At 36.7% G+C, this 16,784-nt stretch overlaps 3 protein-coding genes across 7 annotated transcripts in view; 2 read left to right on the top strand and 1 right to left on the bottom strand.

The window, feature by feature from the left end:
• LOC126143121 (disks large homolog 5-like) overlaps positions 1 to 16,784 on the bottom strand; it is an 886,848-nt gene that overhangs the window by 84,416 nt on the left and 785,648 nt on the right. The gene's annotated exons all lie outside the window — the stretch shown is intronic.
• LOC126143143 (uncharacterized) overlaps positions 5,074 to 16,784 on the top strand; it is a 242,246-nt gene continuing 230,535 nt past the window's right edge. The window contains exon 1 of the mRNA XM_049915355.1: positions 5,074 to 5,233. The gene's annotated coding sequence lies outside the window, so the exon portion shown is untranslated. The remainder of the gene's footprint in view (positions 5,234 to 16,784) is intronic.
• LOC126143146 (uncharacterized) lies at positions 7,911 to 12,484 on the top strand. The gene is made up of 4 exons (XM_049915356.1): positions 7,911 to 7,924; positions 9,855 to 10,006; positions 10,110 to 10,256; positions 10,377 to 12,484. Exons 1-4 carry the CDS (start codon positions 7,918 to 7,920, stop codon positions 10,524 to 10,526), a joined length of 456 nt encoding a protein of 151 aa, XP_049771313.1. The 5' UTR covers positions 7,911 to 7,917; the 3' UTR covers positions 10,527 to 12,484.

The following is a 16,784-nucleotide window of genomic DNA, read 5'->3' as shown; positions in this document are numbered from 1 at the left end:
CAACCAACCCAACCGGACCCAAAATAAAAAAACCCAATTAAAAAACCAACTGCAACATAAAAAAATCTCAATCACACACTACAACTCAACAAAAACTTCAACAAAATAGAACCTCCACAACTAAAACAAACCAACACAATTCCCCCCCCCCCCCCACACTTATCCACCCCACACTGAGCCGCAGCCACCCACCCACCTACTCAAACCACCCTAACCAACTACTTTAGGCCTATACATTTTGCTAACAGCCCTTTAAAAAACCCGAAAAACACAATAGCCCTCAGGGACACTCTTTCGTCAACAGTACTCATCTAAATGAACTGAAGGTTGGAAGAGCACATCTTCCCCCCCCCCCCCCCAAAGAACTGACTTAATTGAATCCCCCCTCTCACCCAACCCACTGTATGAAGAAAATGCATCTGAAACTACTGTGGACCCTGGTTCTAAGTACCCCTCAATTAATCCCACTAATTCCACCTTAGACCTCCCTTCCACAACCTGAAAAACACATTCACAACACCTGCACCCCCCCCCCCCGGAACAACAGCCCCCACCACACCCATACACCAACTACAGACTTACCCCTCCCTCACTTCCTTTTCCCAAACTGCGACTAAGAAGTCCACATCAACCCCATGCAGCCCCTCCCCCCCCAAGCTAACCCCTGTACTTAATAAACTCTGAACACACTTCACGGCAAAAAGAAAACCAATCAAGCACACTCCTCTCACTCACAACAGTCTCATGCGCGCAAAAACTGTGTGAGGATCTATAACAAAAATAATAAGTCACCAGTACAATCTCGCGATTGCCCAACCTAGACTTCTCGAACCAGGAACCACGCCGTATGGAACGCCAAATGTCATCCTTTCGACAGCGCCACATTTAACCGTCCCTGGTCCGAGATGCCAGAACTTTAGCCAACTTCATTTCTTCGCTACAAATAGAGCACTTCACAACCCTGGCAATTAAACCAAACAGCTGCAAAAACTATCAGTTCCAAAGCAGTGTTTCCCATCATTTCACTCAGATGCGCGCTATTAATTTTATCCGTCATATCTATTCCTGAACAAAAACAACAACGAATTAATTTACTCAAATTACCACACGACCTACAGTGAACAACACTAAATTAACCTTCACACAAAACCACTAAATCGTTAACTCACTGAAACGAATTCCACTACAAACACAGCCAACACTAACAATTCTGTACAATGAGCAAGAGCAAATTGAGCCCATTACACCACACAAACGAAAGCCCAGAACACACCACCAGAGGGCACAACAAACCACAACACGACGACATCTACAAACACACCACACTCGCAAACCAAACTCCACACCGTCATGACGTGACACACCACAACACCCTTACGTCATGGGTCAAAGCCGACGCATGGGATCAATTTACAGTCCTCTGAAGCAACTAACATCAGTATGCTATGCAGTTTCAGTAACAATAATTCAATTGAGCAGTAGCTTACACATTAAAACAGATATTGGATTATCAATTCTGTCTTTATTTATGGAAAATATTCCAGGAAACAAATGTACTGAATATAGTAACAACATCTAAGCTGCAGTAAGAGGCTATAGACATTACAACAAAGTGGGAAGAGGACTCACTGTACTGAATTGTTTATACACAAAGGAATCTTTACTGTTCCAAGTGAATAGTTTGCAAACAATGTCCTACATAAAGAGATGGACAAGCACCAAAGAAGTAAGTCTTTACATGAACATGGAAACAGATGCAGCCACCAGTTACACCTCAGCAGGAAAAAAAATAAAATCTTGTGCTGTATAACAAAATAGAGTTATGCAATTAAGTGATCGAAGACAAACATGAAATATACACCTCCAGTAATACTGTACACTCAAAATTATTCATTAAATAGCAGTTTTGAAACTTCTGGATTACCTGAAATATGTAAATTATATAGACAACTGTACTATTATAACTACTATAACTGAGGGGCTTTTGCAATACATTCAATTGAATAGTGAAAAATGCTGTACAAACATGTAACAGAGCAAATATTTCAGACCTATTTATGTAACTGTGTGTACTTGGGCACATATTTATGACATACATACAACTTACATTGTCTACACGTGGATAAATATACAGTAGTCTAGAATAGTCAACCATCAGGTTCCCAAATCAGAAGACATCTGAATTCTCGGGTCTGCTCAGGCCAAATTCAAAACTGTTTGGTACAGTCAACATTACTTCACTCCTAAATCCAAGAAAGCTCTACAAATTAGGAGAAATAGTTAAGAAAAGTCAAATTTTAACCATGCTAGAAACAAGATTGCAAAGTGAGAATGCCACCACGTAGCACAGATTTTGGAAATTACAGACTATTCAAAAAGCAAAAAGGGCAAAATAACACAAATAAATATACCCCATGTGGTAGATTGTATGAACAGTTTCATAAGACATTCAGAGATCCATAATCAAAGTGAAGAACAAAATTAATGACAATTTACTTTGAATGTGCAAATAAAATTTAAACAGTAATTAATGTTAATCGGCCAAGGGGAGGGGGAACAGAAAAGTAAACATGCGATGGGGGGTGATAGAAAAATTAATCTCTAAAATTCCACAAAATCATGGGAAAATTTTGACAGAGTATTTTAATGATCAGTTAGTGCAAGAGAAAATGCAAGGAAATAATTTGTGACTTCCTTGCGCACAAATGGAACAAGCAAAATGGATACTTGTCTAACTGTGTAGAAATTGTAACCACAAAACTGTCAACACATTTCAAACAAAACAAAAAACACCTGACAAGAATTTAGGCGAAATCCGTACTGATCATATCACAATCTCATAGCCACATCACAAGGGGATTTTAAATATGTAGAAGTACACAAATGTCCAAATATTTACAGATCACTACCTAACCACAGTGAAACTAAATTTAAAGCCTCAAAAGTTCAGCAAACAGATACAGGTAATACCGAACATGATACTGATTAACTCCAAGCAATGCTATTAGCAAATGAACTCAAAACACAAGCACAAAACTCCAAAGAAATCTCAACAAACTTATCGAAACTACATAAACTCAAATTCCTCTACAAAGATGGAAAGAGACATCCATGGTGGAACAGACTGCGCAAGCAGTAAAATCTTGACAAAGAGCATTCAAATCATCAAATAATAAATTGAAAAAAAAGTGCCAAGCAACTCCAAGCAGCTTGAAAATTGAACCAAAAGACATTATGAGAAGTCATCTTCAGGCTTATAAAAAACAAGGATTCTTATATGAAACACTTAAAACAAATCTAAATGGATACCAGCCCCAAAAACTGTTTCATGAAAGACAGTGCACACTTGGCACATAACCAAGAAATAGATAATTTAAAAAACTTCCAAACTGCCCTAAACCCAAAGAAAGATTTCTATCAGAAATTCTAAAAACCAATTCAGATTCACAAGCATCAAATGAAGGGGAAATTGCTGAACAAGAGGTTAAAAATAAGCATTTGGTTAGAACAGAACCGTTGCATTAGTCCTACAAGCTCCCACAAAAATTTTAAAAGAAAATTTACAGTGATCATGCAAAATATCTGACAGAAAACCATACAAACTGGAAAACTGCACTGATACATCCACTACATAAAAAAGAACCATAACCGATAATACCTTTAGACGGGCCTTCAGTTTGTGCCATTCAAAATTGTCTTAGTGTACACACACACACACACACACACACACACACACACAACAACAACAACAACCTGAATTCAAATTCGGTGAACATCAGGAAAATTCCAGACCAAACGGATCTTGTCTGAAACAAATTTTAGCTATGAAACTAATTCTCACATCAAAATATTTATAATAAGAAAGTATCTTTATAGATTTTAAGAAAGCTTATTAGAAAAAGTAATCCGAAAGTGGCGAAAACTGAAATTACAGTTTAAAATTGATGAACCAATCAAATTCAAGAGTGATTCTCAACCCAAATATATATGTTAAACTATTCAGAGGCAGCTTTCTGGCTAACAAGTGACATCCGTGACAAAAAAAATGCATATCAAAATACACAAAACTGAGGCACGACAATACAGCCACAAAACAAGTCTGTCTATATGGGACTGAAGGCACTGAAGAAATCCAATGTGAAAAACGAAAATAACATTTTTAGTTTGAAATCGCATTTAGGAATGAAAATACTGTACATAGAAATTGAACGGGCAGAAATTGCGCTTCAGGATACTCTTCCTGGCACAAAAATCCAATGAGACCATTACAGTTTGACCCTATGAGCGCAAAAAGGAGCTATTCTGTAAGACAACGTAATACAAACAATAAGAAAAGGTAAAACTAAACCATAAAATGCCCCTAGTTGTACATGGCGTGGTCAAGTAGGTCCCAAACGTGATAATTATTATATTACATTAGGTTTTCGTTACAACAATGAAATGAAGTATTCAGCAGTAATCCAGCGAGAAAACGAAAAAATAGCACTATGGTTACAGGTGGCTGTCAGGAAAAGCGGATTTAATTGAATAGCTCAAACCTTCGCAATGTTTCGACTCTGTTGCCACTAGCTCACTGGATGTCACGCCGATTGCCTCTTTCAACTCGCGCAGTCGCGCACTCTTTCAAACGTCACAGTGTACAATTCGATTATCGACACTTGTTGTCGATTACATCAAGGTCGATTAAAAGTTAACCGAAAAAATAGGCCTTTCAAAAATTGTAATACACCACCCTCGTTTTAAGTTAAATGAGGGAATTAATCGCGATTAAAGTTAACTGAGGTTGTAGACTCGTTTACCTTGAATTCATCGCAGTTGAAAGTGAAACGAGGTAAGCAAGTGCCCGCCGTATGAAGGTGGCAGCCCGTTTTGATGTTTTATGGGCCAGTTGTATAATCTTGGGCTGTTTTTTTTTCCTTTATTGTCTTGGGCTGTAAATCCGGGAAGCCTAACAGACACATCATTGTGGTCCAAAACCACTCGGAAGTGACGTCGAAATGACGTATACATAAACGCGCTGCACACTTGTCGACTGATCGAGATCTGTGGTCGAATCGAGTTAGCGGGAAAAGCGTCTGCTTTGTTCTTCACTGTCATACTGCCCGTGTATCTTGAGTGGTTGTGTTTTCGCTATCGAGCAAAATGTCTCAGGTGTATGAAAACATCTTTCGTGACGCTCTGAAAGATTTCAGAGGATGGCTTGATTTCAGGCTATTGTAATTCGTTGGAGGAGGTAATAATAATTTTATGTTAGAATTGGCTGGCAAAAATATGCGCCTTTAGAGACATTAGGAACTCTAGAAAATAACTTTTTTCTGCTGCCAGTTAAGATTTCATTTTAATAAATTTTATATGTCGCTTTCCGCGATCTGATTCCAATTTTTATGTGAGTTTTTTATGTATTATGCAATTTTTTATTTGTTTTCGTTGTGAGGTTCTGCATTGTTACATTACCTTTACTGTAACATATACGCGTGGAATATTGTAATTAATGATCGCTGTTTAGGAAGTTAATGGCAACTTTGTTTCAAAATTCGCCGTTTCTGAGTTCGTCATCTATGTATTATAGTAAGAGAAACTGAACATTGCAGCAGCTCAAGCGCATACGTCGTCTCGAGTAAATGGCATAATTTAGAAGACACACACATGAAAATGGGACTCAGGGTCTGGGAACAGTCATGCAAAAGGAAAATAAAAAGCAGTATATTTGCAGCTAATGTCATTGCCAGAGCGTGGGCTCTGTATTCCACATAAAAGTATCCTGCATTTTCCCAGGAATTTTACATAGTTCTATCTAATTGCAGTATCAGCTCCAGTGCATAATTGCACAAATCCATTACTCCTGTTTTCTTTGTGCTGGCACTGAGCTGAATTTCATTGAGGTACTGAATTCAGAGATTAGCTAGAATACTGTCTATGCAGGGATATGGAGCTCTGTAATTCAAATGACTGTAAGATCCTTAGTTTCTCACCAAAGTTTCAGCAAGGTCAGTGACATCAGCTATGAAACAACTTTTTTCCTCAATAGCACTGTAATGAATGCCACTTTATGCAAATGTTGCAACATGACCATGTTTGGCCTCCGTACTGAATTCTGAGCAAAGGTGTATTGTTGATGGATGCTGAGTGAGAGCTTTTTGTTCAGGATACCATTGCTCAGTAATAACTGTCCGCTTAATTAATACATGTTACAATGTTTCAATTATTACCACTGCTTAGGTGGCTGCTTAAGTATGTGTGGATAATGTTGGAACTCTATTGGGATTGCTGGATTATATTTGTAGACAAAGTCTGTCAGGATCTAAAATTTTCTCTGCACCACACTGAAATTTTGATAACGTAAGCTGTTTTAGTCTTTAGAAATGCTCGTTGGTGAATATGGGTCCTCATAGGGTATAGAACATTGACACTTTGAAGCCCTCAAAGTTAAACTTCTCTCTTACAGGTGTTCTTTCACATCTACACTCTTTTCTTATTGCCCTGCTAGATTTTATTTTAATTTCTTCTATTGATCTGGCTTTTACTGGAGATGATGTTGATGGGAGTGAGTTATTAAGTCATTTATTTATTTTTGTTAGTTTTTCCTCTCACAACATAGTACTTGGGATGAGGCAAAATGTCTTCTGGAGATATTATCTCAGTTCTTCTGCTGGATAGACTTCTCGAGGAGGAGAAATGTTGAGGTCTGCATCTATAACCTTGTCAGGAATACCAATAGTAGAAATAGATGGCAAATTATTTTTAAGTTTGGAGTGTATCAGTCAAATAAGCCTTAAGTGATGTATTATTTCTGTTGGTGATAAGGAGGAATTCTGGCTAACCAGCCCAGATCGTGATTGATTTTGCTCTTTTGTCATTAGATAATTTCCTGTATCATACAATAACTTAAGTAAGACTTCAAGACAAGAAGTCGTAGCTTATGGCTTGTATGATGTGGGAGAGTATGCAAAATTATGCTGTTTTTTTCATATGATGATTATGCAGAATCATAAGTTGTGGTCTTTGAGGGGAGTGTGTTATGTACGTAATGGAAGTTTCATGAATTCTGTGAGCAATTCATCGTATCATGCTCTCTTTCCCAGGTCTTTGTCACAGATTTCAATCCCTTTGCAAATTAATGTGCCAAGATGCTTGCAGATTTTGTGATTAAGCTTAATGGATGTTGTATTGAAGTAATGTAGGCAGAGGTCTTCCACTTTTGTTAAGAGTTTGACAGCCGAAAACTGATATTTTTCAATTGTAGGAGAGAAATCTTTTTGTAATTTTTACAAAAACTTTTTCATGGATGTATTAACCAGTTTCAACTTTCATCAGTTGTACTGGATAGTTTTGATTGGTGATTGTCTTATTCTTAGTATATAAAACCTGGAATTCATAGTATGCATAATTATTATGCTTAATAAAGCTTTTGTTGACATAAGGCTAGGCGTGCTTGAAATGAGGTTAACTGAAGCACTGATCAGTTAACCCCAAAACTAGGTCATTAAACTTCATGTGCACTTGGAAAATATTTTTCATCATCATAATCACAACTGAAAGAACATTTTATGATCACAATTTTAACTGAAGTCAACAGTAACATAATTTGTGGTCAGTGAATAACAATGGAATAAAAGCAAAAGAGCAGACAAATGAACTCCCAATTTTGTTAACTCATCCATGGTTAATAACACTTACTTTAGCTGTCAAAAACATCAGATGTGATGAACGGCTGTGTACATTAAATAACTGAATTTTGTAAAGCCTAAAATTTCCCTCTTCATTCATGTTTCCCAGTTAACCTTCAGTGTAGTTACCCTCAGTTTATGCTACTGGTCACTTTATTCTCAGGTGGAAACACTTCTCAATCAGCTGAAAACTGTGGGGTTTTCATAATGTGTGAGAAGTAGTCGTTATAAAGAGCCATCTTCAGATGTTATGAAAAGTAAGTGAACTGCTGCATTAATTACTTTCTGTGGTTTACCATTTTAGTTCATATATGTATACTTGAAGGAAGAACTTAGTTTGCTGGAATTAGGGATAGTATATATACTTTAAATGGATATTTCTTTCTAAGCTGCACTAACAATTGATGGAATTGACTTTTTGTTATCGTTAATAGTTGTTGTGATATGCGAGGCAGAATTGTATTAATCATTTTCCTCTGTGTTGACTTGTTTGTCATTTATCCATTTTCACAGCCATACATTCAGTAATTTTTACACACTTGCATTTGATAATAGGCTGATTAAAATTATTAGTTGGTTTACAATTCCTGTTGGAGCTGGTTTCCTCCAGAGTGCTGAATGCGTCAGGTCCAAACAATCTCTGTTCGCCATTTCCTGACTGCCACAACAGCTGATCAATCCACTTCCATTTTCTTGTCTGACTTCCTTTCTTGATGTGTTTGAACGCCATGCAATCATTTGCTGCCTACAACCAGATTGGCCTTAAACATTTTAAGACAGTAGGCATAACTACGTATCCTTACAATATCTTTATGGTGCTAGAGCTAGCTTTAGCATCGTAACATAATGTGAAAGGCTGATCTGGTTGAAGGCAGCACATGATCGTTGGGACCAAATAATCTTACATTAGTGTAATGTAGAGTGGTGGCATAGTGCAACAGATAAGAAACATTCCTGATCCATATAAAGTTGTGGATTTGAGTTTTGACAGATTCTTTGATATTTTTTATACCAATATATTATCAAAATTACTTCATTATTTTTATTCAGTTAATAGGTTTGGATGCAGTTTTATTTCTAACACTCTGCTGTGTCATTTTTGACATTGTATTTACTTTTTAATTCCTTATATTTCTTCTTCATATCATTATTTCATTTGAAATCAGCTTGTCACCTATAACATGTAACTGAATAAAAACCAGGACTGCTCATCAGTTGGTAATTTGGCAGTCCATGCAGCTTGTGTGAGGACAGTTTCAGGTGCCATAATTAATTAAAGGAAGAAATTAGTTTGCTTTTAGCACTGAAATACAATTTTATCAAATGAGTTTAAATTCTGGGCTATAAAATGTCGTATCTGCCACAGTTATGCCATTGGTCACTCCAAAACCAGTTGCCAGCAGAGCATGTCATATTCATGTTATTTCATAATGGCCACTTCCAACACTACACAGAGTTACATGTATACGTCTCCCATCCTTTTGTAACCCCACCTGTGCTCTGCCTCTACTGAGCTAAACCTACTTTTTTTAACACGAAAATTAAATTGAACAGCACTTGCTGAGTGACCTGCTCTGTTTGTTGCCTATAATACAGCAGCAGCCGGTGTGCTAACACTTCAGCAACAAGTGACAGATGCCAACTAACAAATAATTTTAATGAATCTATACTGCTGTGTTCATGTTGAAATAGTTTCTATGGTTTTCGATAATTGTGGTGTTGATATGTAAAGCAGTAGTCAGCTCATTGAACCTATTGACAGGCATGTTTAGCTTTGTCTTCCTAGTTACATTTATTTTTTGTAATTCCACATTTATAGTAATTACATTTTTCTACATAAGTGTTCTTCACATCTCCTTTGTTTACAAAGAATATTAATTCCACATTTATTGGAACCACAATAAAGCACTTAAGTTGCCCAAAATCAGTATGGTATCCTCATTGCACATGGCAGTCAGTTCCATTTCTTTGCTAGATACAATAGGTGTGACATCCTGTAAAATTTTGCTCCAGTACTATGTAAAGTAGACAATCTGCTTCCATCAGTTTAGAACTTTGACAATACCTATCAAATGAATGAAATGTTTTCTCACATTGTATTTAGTTAATTAGCAATAACATATGTGAATTATTTAACAATAACAATGTTTGTGTTTTTGTCTGTGAGAAATATATTAACTGTTCCAGGTAAAACAAAGCATTTCTTCAAGCAAATGCAGGAACATGTCCCTATCCCCTTTTTTGGTTGTGCATTTGCAGTGGAGAGTGTGTGGTCAAGGCACTGTGTTTTGGGGCCGAAATACTATAAAAGTAAAGAGTCTAGTGTACCTGAGCACTTGGTAATATCATGCTGTGTTAAGATAGACTTACTTTCCATAAAACAAGTTCGTTACAGGGAAAGTTTATTAAATAAATTTTATAGTAGTTCTTTACCCTCTTTAGGAAGACCATGTGACTCCTCGTAAGAGATTGAGGATAATGGATACTGGAAAATCCAACTGCCCAACAACTTTAAATATGAAGTGTATAAGGGTGTATCCTGATTACAGTATGCACTCAGCAACTGAACACAGGGATACCAAGGCAAAAGTAAGTATCCAGTTTGGGTTCTGCTTGGAGAAAATTTTACATGATCAGTTGACAGTATACTTTAAAATCTATTGTTTTTAATGCTCTTAATTAAATAATTGATACATTTTTGTCTTACAGGTTCTTGCAAGTCTACAGAAAGATTTGGCATTGCCATGCCCGCCGAAGGGCTACCTACGTTATTATTTGACTGCTTCTCCAGCAAGTGCGCACACACACATGCTACTGAAAGTGTTGAAGCAAGTGGGTACATACATCCTTCACTTGTAAAGGAAATCAAAAACTTAGTAACTCAGTGGAATGACATCTCTCAAAGTCATTAAGTTGGCTCTAGATAGATTTGTTGAAATCAATTTCATTGGGACACACATACCAGGTCAAATGAATACTACCTTTTACCCCACAGAGAAAACTATTTACAGTCACATTTATCGGACCCTTTATAGTACGAATAAAGTATTGTTTGACGAGACTAGACTGCAGAATCAGGTTGATGAGTGGCACAAAGACTCGAGCAATCACATGATTTATTATAGGCATTGTATGGAAGCCAATGGAGAAGTGAAACCATTACTTTTTTGCTATCAGAGCAGTTGGCAGAGAGATCTTTTGAAGAAGTATGGGGGTAGTTGTTTGTTAGATGCAACATACAAAACATCATATGATATTCCTTTATTTTTTATAGCTGTGAAGAGTAATGTGGGCTATTTGGTTGTCGGTTTTTTTCATTCAGATTGAAAATGCAAGATCCATTCATGAAGCACTAGACATTTTCAAGGACTGGAACAAGGATTGGAATCCCCTCTATTGGGTTACCGATTTCTCGGAGTCGGAGATAAATGCAATTGAGCAAGCATTCCCTCAGACAAAAGTTTACTTGTGCCTTTTCCATCCAAAACAGGCATGGGGAAGATGGTTGAAAAAAAGGATAATCTACGTGTACCAAATGACATGAAGAGATTTCTGGACATGTGGCAAGAAATTTCAGAATCATCAACAGAGAGAGAATTTAGAGATCACGTAGAAGAGTTGCGAACGCACGAGGTTTCTCGGAGAAACGAGCGTGCGTGGCCATACTTTCAACAGCAGTGGCTAACGGTATGTGAAAGATGGGTGAAAGCGTATGAGGACAAGGGCAGATTTGCAACCATTGACACTACAAATGGAGTTGAAGCCATGAACAAGGTTGTAAAACATTTTTTCCTTAAACACAATTCAGACAGGACTTTAACTGGGGTTACTAAGGTTATAATAAACCAGTTTCTTCCAAGCCTAATTAGAAAGTACTGTCTGCAGAATTCTGCCATCAAAGCTTATAACAAAGATGTTCCACTGTTTTTGCATAAAAAACAAACAAGTTTGTGAAACATGTCATGCAGCGATATGAATCAGCGAAAGTTGAGTTAACTGCAAAATCAGTGAGTGGGAGATTGGATGGTTCATTTTGTGTGGAGAGTGCAAAGTCCAAAAAGTGTAGTTATGTTGTAAACTTTGATATACCAGATTGCACATGTGTAGATTTTCGGAGATATAAATACCCATGCAAGCACTTCTGTGCAATCTTTATTTTTTACCCAGAGTGGGGTTTTGATAAAATGCCAGAAAGTTATGAGACTAGTCCATTAATCTGTCTTGATGAAATGTATGGTGTGGGCTTTAGAAGTGGCTCTTTAGTAATTTCATGCGAAGGTAGTAGTACTGATGAAGCAGCTGAGGAGGCTGTCAAGGCAGCAAATACAGATGGTCTTGTTCAAACCCAGAATATTTCTTCGCAGCAGTTTGAAGCGAGGGAGCTGTGTAAACAGATTTATAATCTCACATACAACTGCAGCAACAGCGAAACATTACAAAAAGTACTTGAATCACTGAGCAACTGTGTGCAAGATTTGCAATTAGCAAATCCTGAAGTTGGTGGTCTCCCATTAGTAGTGCCATCAACTTCCAAACAATAGTGAAGAACGATGCCAAAAGCCTTAAGAGATCTGTCTTAAACACATTATAACTTTCCATTTGAAGGGTAAGAAATGATGGTTTATTTGGATTTTAGATAGCTCTTTGTCTATGTAAAATACGAATAAGCTCCGTCATTTCTGATCCTCGAGATGGAATGCTATGAGGTCTTTATGTTGGTCTCTGCTTTTAAACTTTGTTGCACATTTGAATTTCGAAGTAGCAATAGATAAAATATTATAAAAAGGATAGTTGCTAGATTTGTGTGTGTGTGTGTTTGTGAGTGAGTGTGCGCGCGCGCGCGCGCGCGCGCTTTTGAAAAGGCCCTTGTTGCCCGAAAGATAAGTCCGACAGTCTTTTTGTTGTGCCTTTCTGTGACTCGGCATCTTCACTATTTGGTGAGCAGCAACAACTATCCTTTTCATAATATTGTTACATTCCATCCTGGATTTTTCGTTGTTCACCAGAGAAAAGATTTTTCTGAGGAATTAAACTAGATGATAGTGTAGAACTTGCAAACTTTTTAAAATATGAAGTAAAAGATTTTAACTTTAAATTAGTTTAATTCAAATATGGGACAATGTTGAGAATTGAAAAGGTGGAAAAAATAAATAAGATATATCTTAGTGGCATTGAGATGTCGTATGACTGATGGAGAAAAGATTTTGCATTTCTTTTTCCAAGTAAGAATGCACTTGCTCTCACTTGCTTCAATACATGTCTAGTGATTCACGTGAAACAGAGAAAAAGATAAAGACTGCCCTGTTAATGAACATGTGAGATTGCCCAGTATCACTCTGACAGAAGAGTGTGCTGTTTCCTTGATATGGTATCTGGTCATCAATGTCATTGGGACCAAATGAAGTAAGGATTGACTTTTTTTATTTGCTTTGGAAGCTTAATGTGTATCAGTTACCTACATATTGCATATCTACCACCTTGGTTCTAATGTTCTTAATAACTTTGCAGAGTTACTGCAGAGACCACACAGAAGCAATTACTGTTACTGGAATACCAGTAATGTTTATTAAATTCAGTTATAAAGTAGTTCTGGGCATTGCAGCTGGTGAGTAATGTCATTGGGCACCAAAAGAAGTGAGTACTAAATTTTGGAATTGTGCCTTGAAAACATGTGTATCAGTTGTCTTCATGTTGCATAACTCAATTAATTGTTGTTAATTTATTTGTTAGGTTCAGTTACGATGGATTTGTGGCCTTCAGTCCGTGGGAAAATTCACACCAGATTGAATCAAGACTGTTATATTCCAAGGATATCGAAGATTGATAGTATTCCTGAAGGAAAACAATCCATGTAGTATTTCACGTGTGTATCAAACTGCCATTTGTTGTGGCACATAAATGTTTGCAACTTGATTGTAATTTTTGACAGGTTTCTCAACAATCCAAGAATTTCTTGTAATGAGAAGTAGACATTGTTGCTTGGGTAAAGGAAATACAAATCACGGTCAATACAACTACCTTATTAACTTTCCACAGATAAATATTTTTCACTACTGCTACTTAAAAATTCAAATGTGTGACAGTTTGCTTACAGAACTTGGCATAAAGATCTCCCTTATTTGTATTTTTTAGATAGCTCTTATTGTTTGATCCTTCAAATGGAATGCTATGACCTCCATGTGATCTATTCCTTAGTAGTTAATTATCCATTAAGGCACAAATATATGAACATTACAATGAGAGGGGTCTTTATGCCAGGCCCTGTAAAAGTAATGGCATCTTACTTAATATTATTGTTGGGAATTTGATGGCACAGCTGTGGGGAGACCACAAATTTCAGGGTTTGCTAACTGCAAATCTGGCACACAGTTGCTGAGTGATTCAAGTACTTTTCATAATGTTTCACTGTTGATACAGTTGTATGTGAGATTATAAACTTGTTTGAACAACACCTTCACTTCAAATTGCTGCAAAGAAATGGTTAAGGTATCAGTGTGATGCTCTATGTGTTTCCTCAACTTTGTCCTCATTGCTACTATCTTCATGTGAAATTACTGCAGACACACTTCTGAAACCAAACCTGTACATCTCGTGGAGACAGATTAATGGGCTATTCCTGCAGCCTTCTGGTATTTTATCAAAACCCCACTCTGGATAGAAAATAAAGATCGCACAGAAATGCTTGCATGGGTATTTATATATCTTAAAATCTTCACATGTGCAGTTTGGTAGAGTAAAGCTTACAACATAATTACAGTCTTTGAACATTGTACTCTCCATACAAAACATTGTCCAACTTCACATTCACTAATCTTGCAGTTAACTCAACTTTCCCTGGTTCATATCACTGCATGACATGTTTCACAAACTTGCTTTTTTTAAAAAAAATGAAAAAACAGTGGAACATGTCTGTTATGATTTGATGGCAGAATTCTGCAGACAGTACTTTCTAATTAGGCTTGGAAGAAATTGATTTCTTATATCCCTAGTAGCCCCATTGAAGGTCCCATCTGTGTTCCATTTTAGGAAAAAAAAAATGTTTACAATCTTGTTCATGGCTTCAACTCCACTTGTAATGTCAATGGTATCAAAATTGCCCTTGTCCTCATAAGCTTCCACTCACTTTTCATGTACCAGTAGCCGCTGCTGTTAAACGTACGGTGATGCATATTCGTTTCTCTGAGAAGCCTCACTATCTCTTTTGTATGATCTGTAAATTCTCTGTTGGTGATTCTAAAATTTCTTGCCACATGCCCAGAAATCTCTTCATGTCATTTGGTATATATTCAGCCATCTTCCTCAAACCTGTTTCAGACTGAAAAGGCACAAGTACACTTTTGTCTGAGGAAATGCTAGATCAGTTGCATTTATCTCAGACTATAAGAAATCAGTAACCCAGTAGATGGGATTCCAATCCTTGAAAATGGCTAGTGCTTCATGAATGGATCTCGCATTTTCAACTTGAATGAAAAAGAAAACCAAATAACCTGCATTACTCTTTACAGCTATAAAAAAATAAAGGCATATCATGTGTTGTTGTTTTGTATGTTGCATATAACAACTATCCCTGTACTTCTTCAAAAGATCTCTTTGCTAACAGCTCTGATAGAAAAAAGTTATGGTTTCACTCCTCCATTGGCACCTATACCATGTTTGTAATAAATCATGTGATTGCTTTATTCCTTGTGCCACTCGTCAGCATGATTCTGCAATCTAGTCTCATCAAACAATGCTTTATTTGTACATTACAAGGTCCAATATGTGTGAATATAATTTCTTTCAGTGGGGTAAAATGTAGTATTCATTAGACCTGATATGTGTGTCCCAGTGAAATTATCAATAAATGTATCTAGAGCCAAATTATTGGCTGTATGATGTCATTCCATCGTGCACCTGAATTTGTATTTCCTTTACAAGCTATTGTTAGCATGTGTGTGTGCTGATTTGCTGGAGAAGCATAGAGATAGTCTTTCAGCTATCTTTGAGACATTTAAAGGAGGTGCTTTAGAAATGAGTGTCCTGATTGATATGAAAAACAGTTTTCACATTTTCTGTACAAACTGTAAACAGTTCCTCAGTTGGTGATTGTGGAAGAGATTGCCATAGCCACAGTATTGATCCACTGTCAGGTGGTAAACCTAGGATTTCCTTCCAGTATGAGCCAAGTGAAGTAAAACTGTGGTTGGAGAAATGTTTTATATTCTTAAACTGAGTATTTGCAACCCATTATGTTGGATTGCAGTTCATGTGTCAACACTTAAAAATGTTTAGTTCTTCACTGATGACACGTGATACAATTTCAATTTTTAAGGCTATTCTGTGTCAAGTTAAATTTTGAATTATCCATTTAAGCTTATTTTTTTGCTGTGTGGCAGATGGATTTATGTTCATGTAATATTTTTAATGTTGATTGTGGTAAGGTGTAATCATATGTAAATGCCCAATAAAATAGATTGATATTTATATTTTTTGTTTCTGTATAATAATTCTGTAGCGTGGTGACCTGAGTTGTGTGTGTGTGTGTGTGTGTGTGTGTGTGTGTGTGTGTGTGTGTGTGTGTGTGTAAGATATTATCATTTCATGGGAAATGTGGCAATAACAGATCAGAAATTGTGTGCAGAATATACCTAATTATCAACACCTGTAAGCGGCTAAAGGTCTGGGATTTCATTATAATTTCATTCTTAGAGAGCTGCAAGATCACAGAGCTGTACAGATACCAGCTTCATATAAATTAGTAAGGTTTTTACTGACTATTATTCACCAAAGCCGACAAAACAGGCTGCGTTTAGTAGTAGTAGTAGTAGTACTACATAATGGTGATACTTCAGTACAACTTTGAACCCTTTAAGTGGTTTAGTATATTCTTCAAGGTATGTTTCACATGCATCTAAGAAACTTTTGCCTTGAATGTCATGTGATTTTGCACTCTGCTGCCAAGTTTTCCTTTTAGATTTATTAAATTTCTTAAAGAGGCTTCTGTTACAAACACTAGCAATCCACATAGGTAACATGTGTGACTGATATTCCTTATGTATCAGTTTCACTCTGTTGTTGCTGGTAACTGTTATGATGGAAGAGTTGATTTGTGCCACATTAAGGAAGGTTAAGAAAAAA

The sequence above is a fragment of the Schistocerca cancellata genome, unplaced genomic scaffold, assembly GCF_023864275.1.
Source record: "Schistocerca cancellata isolate TAMUIC-IGC-003103 unplaced genomic scaffold, iqSchCanc2.1 HiC_scaffold_782, whole genome shotgun sequence".
NCBI lineage: Eukaryota > Metazoa > Arthropoda > Insecta > Orthoptera > Acrididae > Schistocerca > Schistocerca cancellata.
This window is presented reverse-complemented; position numbering and strand designations above follow the sequence as displayed.

What these genes read in the sequence shown, in the direction of transcription:
- LOC126143146 (XM_049915356.1), top strand. An exon ending in CTAGTGTACCTGAGCACTTG is followed by an intron (nt 10,007 to 10,109) that starts GTAATATCATGC and finishes TACCCTCTTTAG; the next exon opens with GAAGACCATGTGACTCCTCG. An exon ending in ACAGGGATACCAAGGCAAAA is followed by an intron (nt 10,257 to 10,376) that starts GTAAGTATCCAG and finishes TTTGTCTTACAG; the next exon opens with GTTCTTGCAAGTCTACAGAA.